Below are 18,858 nucleotides of genomic sequence, written 5' to 3'. Positions count from 1 at the left end.
TTTTCAGAGAATGTTGTTGATCTCAGATTTGTCTCCCATCTTTGAGCATCTAATCTGTAAACAAAAGTTTGCTCCTCTCTTGAGGAGTGTTTTCACGTCCTTTTCTTCTATGGCTGTCTTAGTGGGAACTGCTAGTGCAGCATTGAAAAGGAGCGGGGGTGAGAGAGGTCATCGTTCTTGCTCCTGACTTAATGGGCAATCGTAGCTTCTTACAATCAACTACGATGTTAGCTATAGCTTTATATGTATTTTATCATATGGTGGAGGTCCATTTTCTTTAACCTATTGACTGAAAACATTTTTTCATGCGTTCATGTTACATTTTGTTAAATGCTTTCCCTGTATGCTGTCAGGATTACGTAGGTGGGCTTTATTTTTATTATTTTGTCAGTATATACAAGGGATTACATGAATTTATTTTGCAGACCTTGTGTAAATCCTACTGAATAGTGGTATATAGTTAGTTATATACCAGATTTGATTGGAGTATTCTTGGGTAGTTCCTATGTCCATGAGAATTGTGCACAGGAAAACTGTTTCCATTCCTTTCAAGTAGTCTTGAGTTTTTATTACTTTACTGTAAACAAGATGTTCCAATTCTTAAGAATTACTTCCTTAATTCCCTTTTACCTTTGCTTTCTGTCAGTTTAAAATATAGCTGTCTATGACGTCATTGTCATCCTTTCAGTAACATTATCCACTTGACATGACTTTACTACCTTGATGACAAAGACTAAATGCATACAGTTTAATAATCATGGACATATATGATAGCATATGAAGAAAGTAGAATATATAAATATTTAGCAGGTATAAATTTATTTTCTTCCTTCTATCTGTGTCTCTATCTCTGTCATCTGTCTTTCTGTCTATCTCTATGTCTCTCTTTTTACCTCTTTTTATCTCTATATCTACCTCTCTTCATCTTCCCTCTTCTCTTTCTCTGTAGCACAGGCTAGGCTAGAACTCCACAATCTTCCTCTGCATGTGTAAACCACCATGCTTTTTTTCTTCTTAATGTTGTTTTTGGCTTTGTTTTTTTTTAATTTTAACAACCAAAAATAAAAAATTCCAATTATGAAAGGGCTTTCTTCTGAATCTTCAGTTCAAAAACTCATTTTTCTGGTTTCTAAATTAAAGCACCAATGTCTCTCTATGAAAAGTTACAGAAATAAAATAAGCTTTATGAGGTGGCATAAGGGAAGCTGGTGACCAGTGCTGCCATAGCTCCTTTGCCTAGATATACAATTCAGTGATAAAGAGGGAGGTTGTCATTCGTGTGGTAAATCCCTTTGAACTTGAACTCAGTATCAGTTCCAGGATGGCAGCTTGAAGTGCTAATTGTTGAAATAAGAAGCGGCGGTGGGGCTGCATCCCCAACACCCCGGCCGCTTGGCTAGCTCATGCCCGAAATAACAACACACAAACTGTATTCATTTAAGAACTGCTTGGCCCATGAACTCTAGCCCTTACAGGCTAATTCTCGCACCTGGACTAGCCCATTTCTAATGATGTGTGTAAGCACCCCAAGGTGCGCTTACCAGGAAGATTCTAGCCTATGTCCATCTTCATCGCATGTGCCTCAGAGAGCAGAGCTATCGCATCTACCCGGGAGAGCTGAGCATGGCGTCTCTTCGGGAGCAGAGCAGAGTCTGACCTCACTTCCTTTTCCGCCCAGAATTCTATTCTGTTTTCTCCTCCCATCTATGTTCTAAGCTATGAGGCCAAGCAGTTGGTTTATTACTTAACCAATGAAATCAACAGATTGATATATGACACTCCCACATCAGCTAATGTTGAATCAGGAAGATGCATTATGTTGAATCAGGAAGACCTGCTATGTCTTGCTCTTAATTTTTAACTAGTTAGCAGCAGTGTTCTAATTTGAGTATTTTCAGAATGATTTTATATTCTTTTTTAATGGGGTAGAAATATTGTGGATTCACATGGAAAGAAAATGACTTACAGTTGCACCATGAAATGTTCCCACAGCATTTTAGCCAATCACATTTGCTGATTTTTTTTAAAGCCATTAATTTTAGAGTATTTAAAAGTAGCTCCAAGAATTTGGAAAGATAATTTCTAATGACCATAAGGCATCCTCAGCAGAACATGGTTCATTTTAATGTGGTGCTCAGGGAGCAGAGCTTACAAAACCCATGCTCATTTTGCTAATGGTTGCTATGCAGTCCTTTTCCTCACATATACTTAAGGAGTGTGCTCTGTGGGCTCATTTTGACTACTTATGAATGAGGCAGCTGTCCTGAGAGATTCTTTCCTAGTTATGTGAGACATCTGGTGTGTCAGAGTGTAACCAAGTTCCCCGTTACAGAATCTGATACTCAGTTCAGTAATAAACCCATGTCTTTAGCTAGTGGAACTCTGATTCAGTACTGTTTGACAGAACGGCACTTTGTGTGCCACATGGGCCTGATGTCCAGTGTAAGCATTCCAACTCTGAGGAGAAAGGCTTTCCTAATGCAAGTGTTGCAACTCTGAGGGAAAAGACATCCTGGCAGGCAGGAGTCAAGGAGTACCAAAAAGTCACAACACACAACAAACCTTACACAAGAGATTGATTGGGAAAGACACAAGAGGGTGGTTGCCTCTGCTTAGGCAAGAAGCAGCTATGAACTGAGCAAGAGGCAGGCAGTCTAGGGTTTCTTGTGGAGCATAGCTTTCCATGACCTGGGTTGGTGGGGTTTTATGAACTGATCTTCGGGCAAACTCAGGGATTTGTGGGATTGTGTGGCCTGGTCTTGGGCTTTTTGCATCTCCAGGGGCTGTAAATGGACTTCATGGCCATTAAGAGTAGTCTGGCAGGGTTGGGGGTTGGGGTGAGAGCCTGGCCATTTGCATGTCTTGAAGGGCTTACACTTTGGAACACTCTTACTGTATTACTTTGTGGTAAATTTCAGGAATTTTTTTTGTAAAAGTTTAACATATTACTGACATAATCCAAATGTACTGTCCAGCATATACTTGACTACAGTAAGTAATATGGGATTTAATGTCACTTCAGATGTCCCTCTTACGTACCAAGTGGAAGGAAGCCGCCAGGCCCTGAAGGTTTACTTCTACATTGATAGCTACCATTTTGAGCAACTGCCTCAACGGTTGAAGAATGGAGGAGGCTTTAAAATTCACCCTGTTCTCTTTTCACAAGGTGAGCTGTTTTCCTTTTCAGCTTTTGGGTATGTAAACAATTTTATCTTTATTAATATTTTAAGTACATTTAATGTTAGCAGTGAATTTTTCACTAATTTGAGAAAAATATAATTTTCAGGTAATATGATTGTTTCTGGGAGTGTTTGTTAAGAGTGTTTGATTTAAATATATTCATCAAATAGAATTGGAGCATTTTATAAGATAAAGAAGCAATTTAAGTAATTCAAAGAGATAATGGTAAATTAAACTGATTGGATTGGTTAAATAAAGTATAACAGAAAAAATCAAATGGCTAGCCTACCATATGACATAGAAAGTGTTAACCAGTGTATTTCTGCTGGGTGTGATGGTGCATGCTTATAGTCCCAGCATTCAGGAAACCAAGGCAAAAAGGATGCTAATTTGAGACCAGTTTGGGCTATACAGTGAGACTTTGCTTGAAAACAAATTAAACATACATACTGTTTTCCTCCGGCTTCTGTTATGTATATATTCACAAATGTATATGCATACTAAACATTTTCTATGTTGCTAGCTGAACAAATGGATATCTTTTGTTATTGCTTATGTCAGTTTTTGTGAGAAAATGTGTATTCTTGATCATTTTCTTTCTCCTGTAAGTAAATCAGTGAATGACATCTGCAGTGGAAGAAATTCAGAAAAATATGAGAATGAAAGTTCTTGCTATGAATTTGCAGAGAAGCTTCTGGGTGTCCAGAAAAGACCAGACATTCACGTTACTGTGTGGTCTCTCTTAGTTTAGGAATAGCCCCCTACCTCCTAAAATGAATGTGCCGGAGTATGTCAGTTTCTGAGTGGTGCCCTAGAAAATTCCAGTTTTCTCTCTTTGAGCTTTCAAGGCCTGCTTTATTTACTGTGTACTTTAATAGTCTGATAAAAAATGAACAGAATAGACAAAGAATCAACCAGCATCACATATGACCAGACATACGAAAGCCAGGTATGCAACAAGTGGAAATTTTGCTTTATATAACATATGTACTAAAATGAAAGTCTGGTTTTTAAAATATAGGTTGTTCTCCTTCAGGTTTCCAAACTGATTCCCCTCAAAGGGACAATTCTGTGATTTTTTAATGAGTTTGTAGTCAGCATTTTAATTTTCTTTTGGAGGTGTATGATAGGTAAGGTCAATGTTGTCAATAGTCTATAAGAAAGAAAATGAAAAAGGAAAGGAAACAATGACCAAAAGTAGATCTTTGGAAATATTTGAGATTCACCTGAAAAATGTCAGAAGTCCCTGTAGTGAGACTTACTTTGCGACTGCCAGCTCTCTAATAAGATAGAGACTTATTATTAATTATGAAAGCTTGGCCTATAGCTTAGGCTTGTTCCCAACTAGCTCTTGTAATTTAAATTAACCTGTTTCTATTAATCCTTGTTCTGCCATGTGGGTTTTTACTTCTTCCGTTTATATGTCTGATCACAGTGTATCTCTAGGGTCTCCTATGTACCTAGATTCATCATCCTGAGTTCCTCTCTCTGCCTGGAAGTCCTGCCTAACCTCTACTGCCTAGCTATTGGCCATTCAGCTCTTTACTAACCAATCAAGAGGCATCTTTCACACAGTGTGATCAAATATCCCACAAAAAGTCCCCATAGAGATGGATAAGACGGAGAATGCTGGACCAGAGAGTTCATTTTTATAGTTTTAATTGAGTGTACAGTTCTTAAGGACTCTGTATCTTTCTTTGTTTTTCTTTTGCTCTGAGAGACAGAGAGTAGAGACACAGAGAGGTAGAGACACACATACATGGAGAAAGAGACAGAGAGACACACATACACACAGAGACAGATCACACAAAAGATCAGGCTTGCACCACTGAGTCACAAGCGTCTTTACCCAGAGAGCCATCTTGCCAGCTGTTTTTCTGTCTTTTTAAAAATTTTGTCATTGAAACCATTACTGAGATGACAGATGGCACTAAATATTTCTTTTAAAAAACATTCCCTTCGTGACACATCCACCTCCAATAACTGAATAATCAGAGTCCATTGCAAATGTGTGGAGGGTAAAGATTATTTTGTAAGTAACTTTTCTTTTTATAAATTTTGCAAAAGCAGATTGAAAAATAAATCAGTTGCTTTGAAAAGTAATTTAAGAAATCTTCAGTAAACATTTGGCTTTCATAACTCCTAGAAGTAACATAAGAGAAGCAAACTTCGCTGGGTGGTGTTACTTGCCTGGCCTGCCTGTTCTACAGAGCGAGTTCCAGGGCAGCCAGAGCTACATACACCTACACAGCTGTCCCAGAAAACCAAAAGGGGCAGGATCTATGTTCAAGGCCACAGAAGGGAAGACTGGAAACAGCTGATTTTATTAAAAATCTGCCCGTGATAAAGTTGTTCCTTTAAAGAAGTGGCAAAATGCCTCTGTAGTCACAAGGCTCCTGTGTGCCGTCATTTTATCTCTCCGTGTTCTGACAGAAGCCGGCGAGGTCCAGACTCACTCTGAGCAGAGAATGACCCAGTTTTGTGATTGAAAGTGATGCTAAATGAAAGAAATGGTCTTTCCCTGGGATAAACATTATTTGAAGGGTTTATGGCTCTTCACTAGCTACTTAAAATATAGAAAAAAAATCTGTGAATGTGAAAATTTCCTGGGGGTTCCTCAGTGTCAGCCCTTAGCATGGCCCAGGGTAGCAGAAGCAAGGATATTGCTCTCTTCCTCCTAAGGGCCGGAAGTGGGCAAGGTCAGATGTAAGGGTGTATTACAGGAAGCCACAGCTTCGGAACAGTAACTAGGCAAACCAAAGTGGAACTGATTTCCAAAACAAGGCACAGGGCCTGGCCGGAAAGTTGGCACAAAAAACATTCACAGTGCTTGGAGGCAAAGATCTCTTTAAGATAATCTTCCTTCTACAATGCATGCTTCCTTATAGGCTACACAGATTAGTGTGGATGAGTTCCTGGACCAGACCCTTAGGGAGAGGGAGGTTGGACAGCTCCTGGTTGAATAGCACTCAGAGAATCAATACTCTGTTCCCCCCTCGGCCGACTTATTTTCATGGCTCTGGCAGCAGTAGTCAATGTGGGCTACACAGTGTCATCCTGGAAAGATTTTAGAAAGTGCCCACGCCCAGCCCCACACCACAGCCATCAATACGGAATCACTGGGAGGTGGAGCACAAATGCCTATTTCTTAAAGGCATTTGTGTGGCAGCTCCTAGAGCATCTTCTGTAGCCTGTGCTTTTGTGTCCCTCACATCTTCTCTTTTTACAAGAACTGCAAGAGGCTCCTGGGGGACTCTGGGCAGCTTCCCTTCCTTCAAGGAGACAGCATTCAGAAGAACCTGGTTATTGGGACAAGCTGCAACCCTATCTCCTGTAGCTCATTTTAAACCTTCGACAGATTCTTCCTTCTCATTGTGTGGACTACAGTGAGCAGTCTGTGGCCTGCTCTCAGACTACTTTATTTTGGAACTTGCCCCTCTGCTGGTTTCTATCAATGATCAGTATCACAACCAGACTTTCATCCCTTGGGGACTTGGACTCCTAACCTCCGCTCCTTTTAGAGTAGGACTGCTGGCCTCATCTGTTTACCATAACTTTCAGACAAGGAAGCCCCAAGAGGACCTCAGCACTTCACCTGGCTTCCTCTTTCCATAAGGTCACAATAGCTTCATCGATAGGCGATAGGCAGATGCCAGGAACTATAGCTTACATTTCAATGGGACCTCTGATTTGTCTCCAAGGAAAATCATTTCCTCTGGGGACCTTTAAAGCAACAGGAACAGAGATAAGAAGCAGAAGGGAGTCCCAGATGGAGTCAGTGCAGCAGGTGGACCAGCTTCTTGAGGCTGCCACAGCAAACTGCACCATCTGAGATGGAGTCTATCAGCGTTCCACAAGACTGCAGTCTGAAATTAAGGTGTCCACAGGACATGCTTCCGCTGAAGGTTGTAGGGAGTGATTTTTTTTCCCACTTTTTCATCAGTTCAGATCATGGCTACCAGCTGTCTTCAGTGTCCCTTGTTTCTTTGGAGGCTCTGCCTCTCTTTGGTGACCCCTTCCTTTCCTTGACCGTTTACCTCTCTGTCTTTGTATATAGTCTTCCTCCTCAGACAATGGAGAGAACAAAGTTTGAAGTTTGAAGCAACCATGGTCATTATATATTTAATCTGTTTTATCTGAAATTACAAATTTAATTCTTAGAACACCATTATGTTTCATGTTAATTTAAATAACAATAAACGAAAATAACATTTTGCTACAATGGAAGATACTGTTCTCTTTCCTCCTCTTGGCCATACAAATCTAATTTTTAAATACAGAACTCACCTTTTTTATTTTTCATTGTCTATAACCTTATCATGTGCCATTAAATTCTTGCTAAATCTTTTGGCAATCTTAGACATTTTTTCTGTTTCTGAAAGAAAATTAAGTTTTTATGAACTTTAATCATTACGTAAATTTTTATTGTTGTCAAAAGATATAATGAAGGCTCTCTCCCCCCCCCCCTCTCTCTCTCTCTCTCTCTCTCTCTCTCTCTCTCTCTCTCTCTCTCTCTCTCTCTCTCTGCCATTCTTCTGAAGAGGCAGCTTTCGGTCTCCCCCTTTCCTTCTTCTCTCTCCTTTTCTATCCTCTCTTTCTTTCTCTTTCTCTCACTGTCTCCCTCCCCACTCTTCCACACTCCACACCCCTTTAATAAAACTTCACACTCAAAAATAAGATAGAATGAAAATGGAAATTAATAAGAACAGAAGACTGTTCATTAAAATTATAGTCAGTTATGTTTACATAATATTGTAGTGGGCTCCGAGGACAGCAGTAGGCCCTGATGAAAGTGCATCTCAGATACACACTCATTTCCTCCGAAGCCCCTCCCCATTGCCCTCATCTTTCTGGTCTGAAGCCACAGACTAAAGTGTCCTTGCCTGAACCCTTGCTCAGTTCCCAGACTGTCTGCTTAGGTAAGCACACTCAAGCACAATCCAGAGCTCAGGGACATTGACTTATTAACTCCCGTGGAATATCTGGCGTGCTGCCCAGAACATAAAACTCTTTCAATAAATGAGTTCTTATTTATTTTTATATTTTTATGTTATATTATAAATATAACAGATTCTCTTAATACTATCATTTAGTGAAATTCTCCCCCCACAACTGTCACAGTAACTGCTCACTTTCCATGGGCAGCATGAGGACCCTGAATTCTCAGGTATTAATCTGCCCATCGATGGTGACACAGCTCCTAAAAAGCAGCCACTGGCTTCATAAGGAGGAATGGAAATTAGTGTTGAACTATGTCTGTTGATAGACAGATGCCTCCTCAGATAAGATCTTGCTAACAGAAAACCAACTCCCATCCTTTAGCAGGAGTGAACCCCATCTGTATTTGAGGCTGTCTCATCAGAAGGCTTTCCTTTACTCCTGCCCATATTCAGGGCCTGGAGACTGCTGGATGGATCTTTTACATTTTTTCTAATTAATTTTTAAACTGCGAAGTGAAAGCATGCCAAACTTGAAAGGAGGCCACAAAGGTAGCTTCCTATGCTGGGCTTCATGTTGCATGTATCCTCTGAAATCTTCATAATTGCATGACAATTATGACTTTTACTGAAAAAAAATTCAAATTTGGTAACATACATGAGAAGTTTCAGTGTGACATGTACTAGATCTGAAACAATATAAAATTAGGCCATAGTTCAAATTAGTAGTCACCTTGCTAGTGTTGCAAATAATAATAATAATAATAATAATAATAATAATAATAACAATAGTCTGAAAATGGCAACTTTCTGTTAATTCATGGCACCACATTATTTCATTTACAAACTACTGCATTTAGTAGCTTTGCAAGAAAATGGTGTTTCTTTAAAATCAAAATCGAAATATTCCTTTGAAAATGAGACCCTGTGACTGGTGATTCACTTCAAGGGAAAAGGATTTACATTGCCAAATTACATCCATAGCTGGTCTGGCTTTTGGCAGCCTGCATACGAAACTTGGATTTCTGGGTTCAGTTGTGTGCACACACATGTACATACACACAGTACTAATTAAGCTCAGGTCTAGTACACACTACACATGAACTCCACCACTGAGCTACTCAGCACTGTGGGGCTCAGGCCAGAGCCATAGCTCCATGCTGCCATCACCAGCAGGCCAAGGACTTGTTTTCAGAGGCATCTATTGAAGTAAAGTTGAGGCTCTTTACTGAACCACAGAACAGAAGCGAACAATGAGTCAGCATGAAATACAGTTAGAATTTATGAAGAAGCCATCTTTTTATAGGTTTAAGATAGAAAAAGATAGTACACACTTTGAGGTGACTTCTCAGGAAAGAGTTGTGCCTGACTGTTTTAGCCATTGCTGTTGGGAAACTTTGCTTGGCTTCTGTGGTCGCTTCCACGAGTCACTAAGGAAAACCTCTGTGTTCTCAGTAAATGGGGGCATATGTTATTTCTGCAGCACTTTGGTATGGGTACAATCTGATAAGGTAAAACCATGGATCCCAAAGGTCACAGAGGGAGATTCTCAGAATACTGCAGGTTTGAAGCTGGCAAAGAAGGAAAATATATAGCCATACATGCATGTATGCTTAGGCCTTAAACACAGTTCATTGATATTTTAACATTCTTAATACACGTCTCTCTATATAAAATGAGTATTACCTCAGTGTAGGCAATCTTCACAGGAAGTTTGCTGAGGTTCTTAACTCTTGCCTTTCAAAGACTTCAGCAAGACTGCTGGCTGAAGAGGCATTTTTACTTTCCATGTTCCCCCAATTTCCCTGTCTTTCTATCCCACATCAATTTCCTCCTATGAGAATCTGATTCCTTAAGATATGATAATGACCAAAGATCCATTTCCTAGAATTTATTGGTTAATCAGGGCATAGACACTTGCCCTACCCAGGCACCAAAAGTGTCAACCTACCTGGTCTGATGGGGATAAGAGAATGTCCAAGGAGCTATAAGACCAGAACAGAATTTCATCATTTGATGGAAATCTATAAGAATCCATGTCATTAACTCCTGCCATCAGTGGCATAAATAACACATCATGTAGCAGATGGTTGTGATAATTAATAAGATTAAAACTGAAAATAGCAGGACCTTTTATCATGAGATACATCCCAATGATGCTAGTCAATCATTAAAACATAAGCAAAAAGTGACATAGATTTTGAGCATGTAAATCTTGTAGCTGAGGACACATGTTAGCCTCTTTCTCAGGTATATATTCCCAACACTCTGCTTTAATGATAATCCTAGTTTCCCTTCAGACATCTCAGAATAGCAAGGGAAGGGCTGTCAAGTTTCTGCATCCTCTTAGCTTTTCAGTTTGGAAGTAAGAAAACTTAGGCTGTTAAAAAATGACTGTTACACATTAAGAACATGACAGAATGCAGAAGAATTATTTCAGAGAAGGGAATCCAGTGTGGAGCAAACTTAGCAGAAGAGTGTAAGGGTGTCGTCATTGAGTGTATACCAATGGCATCTGGCAGGGAAGAGATGAAGCAAACCAAATAGAGTCATTAATAACTTTGGATTAGTTTATAATGGCATTTAAGAAGTTAGGACATATGTTTTTCTTGAAGAAATATTTTAAGTCTTTTGAGGTTCACATGTCCGAGAGACCTTGTCTTCAAGATGCTGTTGAGGCTGTAAAGCCATAGAAGGTAGAGCTTATATTATAGGGAATAAGGCTTTACCTTAGTTTATTTCTTTTTGATCCAAGTGTAGTAGGTGTCCATCCATCCTGCAGAAGTGTTAGCAAATACTAGAAGGTATACAGAGAGACATCTCTACCCATGTGGGTTGCCAGATGGCTTAGAGAAGAAATGAAATTCAGGAGCATATTGATTGAGAAAATTCTCTTGTTTAAAGTCCTTTATTTTCATACAGCTGGGTGAACATGAAGAACTAGAAAACCATGTTTAGAGTCAGTGTAAACATTGACTCACTTATTTTCCCAGTTAGAAAGCTCTGGTTGAGTTGACAAGTTCAGCTTTGGGAACTGGGCTATTGGGAGAAAGGCTTGTAGCTTTTCCTTCCTCCTGGAAGCCACTGTTGCATTCCTGCCTATCAGGTCCCAGCTGCTTCCATCTCTAAACAATTGTACATGGGTTCATTAAGGGTTCGTCTTTTAAGTCAGGTCCACTAGCATAGACATGTGATCTATGGGCACCACCCCAGAGTGAGCTAATTTGTTTGTTTCTGGAACTTGAGCAAAGTCAGTGGGCTTCATGTGGTAAACTTTAAAGATCAGTTTTGGTGATTCCAAATAGAGTGCTTGGTTTTAGTTAACCAATGGTAAATTTGGTTTCAAAGATGCTATGAACTTGGTGAGGATTTAGGGAGTGAGTTCAGTTGCCCTATCTGCTACCATCTCTGTAGCTGTTAGAGCTCGCAAACGACCTGACCTCTCACACACTGTAGAGTTCAGCTGCTCAGAAGCATAAGCTCCAAGTCAAAGGATGTTCCTCAGATTTTGGAGCCCCCTCTATGCTTTATTTCTATGCTATGTCAAAGGCAAAGGCTTTCTTCTAGATTGGGACGTCTCAAGGCTTGGGCTGGTAACAGTAACTTCATTGGCTTTTGGAAACACTGTGGTTCACTCTTATGCCACAGGGTTTCAGAGATGGGTATGTGTAGCCTTCAAAAGAGACTAGATTCTGAAGCCAGTGTGTAGACTCTGAGTTCCACAGGAAGCAGCCATGCTACAAAGGCTCCTATGTTGTAATAGGAGCGGTGGGGCTGCGTCTCCAGCACCCCGGCCACCTGGCTAGCTTATGCCCCAAAATAACAACACACAAACTGTATTCTTTTAAATGCTGCTTGGCCCATTTTTATCTAGCCACTTCTAGGCTAATTCTCACATATTAATTTAGCCCATTTCTAATCATCTGTGTAGCACTGCTAGGTGCGCTTACCAGGAAGATTCTAGCCTACGTCCATCCTGGGTTGGAGCTGCCTGGGGGAGAGGAGCCTGGCATCTCTGCTCCAGAGAGCAGAGCTGTCAAGTCTACCCAGGAGAGCGGAGCATGGCATCTCTGAGCTCACTTCCTCTTCCTCCCAGCATTCTGTTCTGTTTACTCCTCCCACCTATGTTTTAACCTATCAGGGCCAAGCAGTGTTTAAAAGAATACAATTTGTGTGTTGTTATTTCGGGGCATAAGCTAGCCAGGCGGCCGGGGTGCTGGGGATGCAGCCCCGCCACCCACATCACTCCTAGCTGGCTCTATGCTATCTTTTAATTAAGCCATTGGGGCATCTCCCTTTTGGAGGTCAGAGCTCTGTCTCAGAGTTCAGATTGACAACTTAATTTCCACCTTTGTGGGGAAATTTGATCCTTTTATTGAGGCACACAATGTTCTACAACCTTTAGAAACTATTTTTAATTATATACTTGTTAGATTTTTTTTATTATTAAGAGTTTTTTAATACAATCGTTTTTTTTATATAGCTATCCCCATTCCCACTCCCTCCCTTCCTCCTGTCCCACCGTTCCCCCATCCCCCCTCCCCATCCATTCCTCAGAAAGGGGAAGACTTCCCATGGGGAGTCAACAAAGTTTGACACTTCTCCTCGAGGTAAGACCAAGGTGCTCCACCCTATATCTAGGCTGAGTAAGGAATTCCTCCAAAGAGAATGTTCTCCTAGACTCCAGTTCAAGCTCTAGGGATAAATCCTGGTCCCACTGCCAGTGGTCCTACAGACTACCCAAGCCTTACAACTGTCCTCCCCTCCCCCATTCAGTGGGCCTAGTTTGGTTCTATACAGCTTCCCCTCTGCTATCTATCCAGAATCAGTGAGTTTTCACTAGTTCAGGTAGTTTAGGTCAGTTGTTTCTGTGGGTATCACTATCATGGTCTTTATCCATTTACTCGTATTATCACTCTTCCCTCTCTTGGACTGGTGTCCAGTATCTGGGCCCAGTGCTTCGTTGTAGATCTCGATATCTGCCTCCATCAGTTGCTGGATGAAGGTTATATGATGACAATTAAGGTGGTCATCAATCTGATTACAGGGAAAGGCCAGTTTAGGTGTCCTCTCCACTATTTTTTAGAGGCTTAGCTGGGGTCATCCTTGTGGATTTCTGGGAATTTTTCTAGTGCCATGTCTCTTGTTAGCCCCATAATGGCTTCCTCAATTGAAATATCTCTTTCCTTGCTCTCTGTCACTGTCCTTCCCTGTTCTAGAACGTCCTATTTCCTCATGTTCTCCTCCTCCCTTTCCCTCCCCTTCCATTCTCCATTTCTTTCCCACACACACTCCCAATTTTCTCAGATCTTGTCTGTTTCCTTTCCCAGGAGATCCACATATGTCTCTCTTAGGGTTCTCCCCCTCGTTACCTAGCTTCTATGAGATCATGGTCTATAGGCTGGTTATCCTTTGCTTTATGTCTAATATCCACTTATGAATGAGTACATATCATGTTTGTCTATCTGGGTCTGGGTTACCTCACTCAGGAGTGTTTTTTTCCTATTTTCATCCATTTGCATGCAAATGTCATTTTTTTTTAACCATTGAGAATTCTCTGTTTTGATCTGTACCCCATTTTTTGATCAGACTATTTGGTAATTTGATGTCTTAGTTTCTTGAGTTCTTTATATATTTTGAAGACCAGTTCTCTGTCCAATGTGGGATTAGTGAAAATCTTTTTCCATCCTGTAGGCTGCTGGTTTTTTTTTTTTTTTTTTTTTTTTTGTCTCAGTAAATGTGTCCTTTTCTTTACCGAAGATACTCAGTTTCTGGAGTCCCATTTGTTAATTGTTGTTCTCAGTGTCTGTGCTGCTGAGGTTATATTTAGGAAGTGGTCCCCTGAGCCCATGCCTTCAATATACTTGTGACCTTTAAGCTTCATCTTTTGTCAGCCTTTTTGTGACTTAGCCTTTTCTATGAAACAAGTTCAAGTTTTCTGCTTTCTTCATTTTTCTCTTTACTTTGGAATATCTCTTCCTTCAGGGATGAACTTTTTTTTTAAATTTAGAAGCAGTGCCTTTTCTTTTAACCTTCTTTACGAGAAACCAATTTAGATCTATCCCTCCATTGTACTCTTATAGCATTTATACTGTATTCTTATAGCATCTATACATTTCTCTATTTTTTTCTTCTTTGAAGTCACTTATTTTTTCAAATCCAGGACTTTAATTCTTTAACTGCTGTACTTTCTGACAGGTCACCCAAACTCTTAATCTTCATGGTAACACTGTACAGGGCCACTGGGCAGTCGCCATGCGTGGCCATCAGTCCATTCAAAGACAGATATTCTTATCTAAGATGCAACGTGTCCAAGGTAACTGTTCCTTAATTTGAGGACAGTGAACCAAGCAATTTCATTTGAATATTTGAGTTAATAAATACAGGTATTTGAATCTACTGAATGAGTCTATTGGTTTGATTAATAGCCTTAGATCTTGGACTAATCAATATTTCCCATTGGGTTTTATATCAGTCAAGGGAGTGTTACATACAGATCAACAAAATACCAAAAGTCCCTGCAGAGGGTTTCCCATTTCTTCATAACAAAAAGATTAGAACTCTAGAAATAAAGTCTGAGAAAGAAATTGCATCTCACAGTCTTCATGTTAAAGGTACACTGGATCTTATAGTTTGGGGTCCCATCAACACTGGTTATGTCAAGCACTTTAGAAAAGGCTGGTCTTGAACTCACAGAGATCCGCCTGCCTCTGCCTCCCACGTGCTGGTATTAAAGGCGTGTGCCACCACCGTCCAACTCTTTTTTTTTTTAGTTTTTAAGACAGGGTTTCTCTTTGTAATCTTGACTATCCTGGAGCTCACTTTGTAAACCAGGCTAGCCTCAAACTCATTTAAATGTGTACACCACCACCTCCCAGCTCAAAACCTTTCCTGATTAATCTTATTTGCCAAAATCTATTCATTTTGTATTCTTCTGCTACTTTGCACTCTCACGATGTTGAGAACTTTCTTAACTGCAGGCCCCTTTATGTCTTATTTTCCTTTGAAAACTTAAAAGCCCAGCAACTGTGAATAGAACATTGGCCAAACATGTTAACAGCCCAGGAGACATTTTTATTTCCTTTTACAAACTAATTTAAGTGAACCAGTCTATTAGAAAGTTAATTCCTATAATAGTGGCTACCCAGAAGGTGCCTTTTAAAGAAAGCATTGGCTTCTCTTTTGGGTCCACGAGGCAACAAAGGCACGAAAGAAGTCCAGCCTTTCTGCCTTCATCCCCTGCCTGTCTCCTTCCCCCAGGTTGTCTGTTTGCCTCTCTATGTAAGCTTGTCAATCACGTAAAAATGTCTGCCTAGTTATTTTAACCTTCTATCAAGCTGACAGCACAGAGGTAAGTTGTGGTCACAAACCTTGGAACAACAGAGTGTATCAGGGCCACCAGGTGATGGTAGTCATGCTTCCTGGTGAGGCTGCACCCTGGAATATAAATAGACATCTTTTGAGGACCAATCTGTCTACTCAAGCAGGGAGAACTTCTCTGAACCATAGTTTAGAACCAGAACTGAGACAGCATTGATCAGACCTTAGCCTGCCTGACCCAAGACTGCCAAACTATATATTTTTATTGTCTCTTGTTTCAGTCCAATCTAAAGCGCATGTCAGTAACCCAAAGATGGATTTGAGATAAATGGATTTCATTTGTCCATTCTTCCTGAGGCACACTGACTAATCTACCCCAGTGTTCCCCCCCATCAATCATATCTTTAACAGGTGCACTAGGATTGGTGGCTGAGCATAGCCTGTTTGGAAACTAGAGCCAGCAATGTTACCTTAAAACTCCAGTTACACCACGCAATAATTCACACTAATTTAGCGTTTTTAATTTATGCAAACATGCACTTAGAAACCAATTTGCTACCAGCCAAACAATATACAAATTTATAAGGACATTTTGAGTGTTAAGTCCCAAAGAAATCCAGGACAAATGGCTGACTGAGGTACCTATTAATATAACAAAATGGACTCTTACTGCCAGTCTCTCCCAGCATTAAAAAGTACCTGGTGCAGGGCTGGCTCCTCTGGCATGTCTCTCTCCCTAGCCTTACTTTTCTTGGCGTTACCCTAAAGTCACTTCTCCTCCATAGGGTCTCTGGCCAATCTCTTGATGACAAGAGAATGGCTTTGGATGTTGTGGTAAATAGACCTTACAAGGAGATCTTTGCAGGTAGCCACGATCATTCCATCTGGCCCGGAATGGATATTGATAATTCTAAAAAAAAAAAAAAAAAAAAAAAAAAAAAAAAAAAAAAACCTGTCTACAGACCTAGTTCTAGTCATTAAAGATCATGTAGGGCTTTCGATTTTCTCCAGGAAACAGAAAAAGTAAGGTGATGTACGAGCTAGGAGCAGAGAGTAGAGCTCTTCTCTAGCAGTCAAGGAAAGTCACCAGCATTTCACTAGTGCCTGTGGGAGAAGGACATGGGTTCAAGATACATCTCTGTGCTACTACTACAGCCGACCAAGAGGTGACATTTGAGGACCTTTACCCAAGTGATGCCAGAATTCCTAACGGGCTTATTTAGATGGTTAACAGAGATTTAAGTGTGGACAGCAATAGAAGAAGGATTTAGTCAAGCTCCTGTGAAGCCTTCTTAAGAGGGCTGTGTGTGTCTTCAGAAGGGTCATGTAGAAGATTTTGGTGATTTCGGGAATTTACTGCTTCAAGTGTTTCTAGGCAATTCCTCTATCTTTTGGTGAGTGGGATCCTGAAGTGCCTTGAACAAGAGTCTGTGATTTGCTAGTTTCAATTCTGTTACTATAGTCCATGTGCAGACAGGAGCAACTCTAAGAAAGAAAGGGTTTATTCTGTTTACAGTTCCATCATTGGGGAAGTCAAGGCATGACCTTGAAGCTTACAGCTGTGGGTTCTAGCCCCTTATTGAGGGGAGTCAGAGCAGGCACCAGGAGCAGCTAGCCATATCCAACATTGAGAGCAGAGAGAAGTGCATGAGGACCAGCCTACCACAGCGCTCATTCTCTTTCCTTTTATACAACGTATGATACAAACCCAGGGAATGATGCTGCCCACTTTCAGGCTGTGGTTCCTACATTAGGAATACAAACAAAACAGTTACTACAGACATCTCTACAGGCCACCCTAACTTGGGCAGTTTGCATTGAAACCAGTTTTCTGGGAGATTCTAGATTGTGTCAAGCTGACCCTTACAACTCTCCAACACACATGGGTAGAAAGACTGCCAATGGGATTTAATACGGTTTTTATTATAAATGGTGTTTACTGTCTTGTATATGGGAGATTCCCAGATAACTGCAGGTTTACACTTGTGAAAGAAGAAAGTCCATATTTGCTCATGTGAATTTAGGCCTTCGTCATTGCTATTGTTAGTCAGAAATGATCCCAGTAGCAAAGACAGATCATTAAGGCCAAGACAAATGAAAGAAGTCTTGTATAGCCCAGATGGATGCGGAAGATGCCAAAAGAGAACAAGGAGATGGCTTTGTTACTCGAGTTTCAGTGTAAAACACCACCTCTGAGGGTACCATGGACTCTCCCATGTTACTGCCCCCAACGGAGACAAGCAATGGCAATGGCAGAGATAGGAGCGTGTGTCACTGTAGTCATGTATGGAAGTACACATACAGCCCAGGACAGGCCCCGAGTCTGTGTTAAGGACCTGATAGGAAGTTTGAGATTTTGTAGATAAGAAACAAATGAGATAGCTAAAGCCCACGTAGATGGCATGTATGTAATAGCAGGCAAGGGCTTCCAGAGAAGCCATCACCGTAATCGCTCAAGATGAGTACTCTGCTTTCCACGTGGGGCTAACTCAGCGTGGGTAAGTGCCATTGTCTGGGACATGTTGTGGCCCCCATAAACTCATGTGTTTGGGAACATGGTCCCAACTTAGGGGAGTTATGAACCCTTTAGGATAGTGGTTTTCAACTTGTGGGTCACAGCCCCTTTGGAAAACTTGGACCTCCAAAAATATTTGCTTTACAATGCACAGCAGTAGCAATAAGCAGTAGTAAAAATAGTTTTATGGTTGGTGGCCACCAAACATGAGGAACTATGTTCAAAGGCTGCAGCATTAGGAAAGTTGAGAACCATTGCTTTGGGAAGTGGTACTTGCTAAAGGAGGGGTATCACCCAGAGTAGGGTTTCTTTGAAGTTTTATACCCCAGCAGGACTTCCCCTCTTGGCTTCCTGTGTGTGGTTGAAATGTGATCACTGTGCTCTTGACTGACAGGCCAGCCTCGTGCCTCCTGAGTGCCTGCCTCATGTTTCTGCCGCCATGCCCCCTGCCATCACAGCCTATGTCCCCTTTGGAACTATAAGCTAAATAACCTTTTTTTTTTAAGTTGCTTTTTGTCAGGGTCTTGTGTTACAGCCGCAGAAGTGTAACTAAGGCTGCGGAAGTGACTTCATCATGGGGGCTCCTGTCCTCAAGGCTTGTTCCTTCAGGGAAGTTTGATCCCTTATCGTGAAGATGGTTATTGATCAGTCCTATCTGATGTAACTACACAAGGAATGACATTAGAGGAAGTTGCTATATGGGACAAAGCAAAATAAAGCCAAAGTGGCAGAAATACAGCGTGTCAGGCCAGTAGCAGGGGTCCTTCTTCAGCTTTGACCCTAAGCATCTCCCCCTTCTCTGTGGGATCACTTGCTGTGATTTTTCTGTCCCAGCCGGCAACCATAGTCTGAAAACATTAAGTAGAAAATTCTAGAAATAATTGATACATGGTGTCAATTGTATGC

General features: G+C 40.9%; 1 protein-coding gene across 1 annotated transcript in view; it reads left to right on the top strand.

Moving 5' to 3' along the window:
* The window catches only part of Prex2 (phosphatidylinositol-3,4,5-trisphosphate dependent Rac exchange factor 2), a 268,825-nt gene that overhangs the window by 194,703 nt on the left and 55,264 nt on the right, over positions 1–18,858 (top strand). The window contains exon 34 of the mRNA XM_050142087.1: positions 3,023–3,166. Coding sequence (XP_049998044.1) covers positions 3,023–3,166 — 144 coding nt within the window. The remainder of the gene's footprint in view (positions 1–3,022; positions 3,167–18,858) is intronic.

The sequence above is a fragment of the Alexandromys fortis genome, unplaced genomic scaffold (genome assembly GCF_014885135.2).
Source record: "Alexandromys fortis isolate MF-2015 unplaced genomic scaffold, M_Fortis_MF-2015_v1.1 scaffold_41, whole genome shotgun sequence".
In the NCBI taxonomy this organism is placed as follows: Eukaryota; Metazoa; Chordata; class Mammalia; order Rodentia; family Cricetidae; genus Alexandromys; species Alexandromys fortis.
The sequence above is the reverse complement of the archived record's forward strand: the minus strand, read 5'-3'. Positions and strand labels throughout refer to the sequence as shown.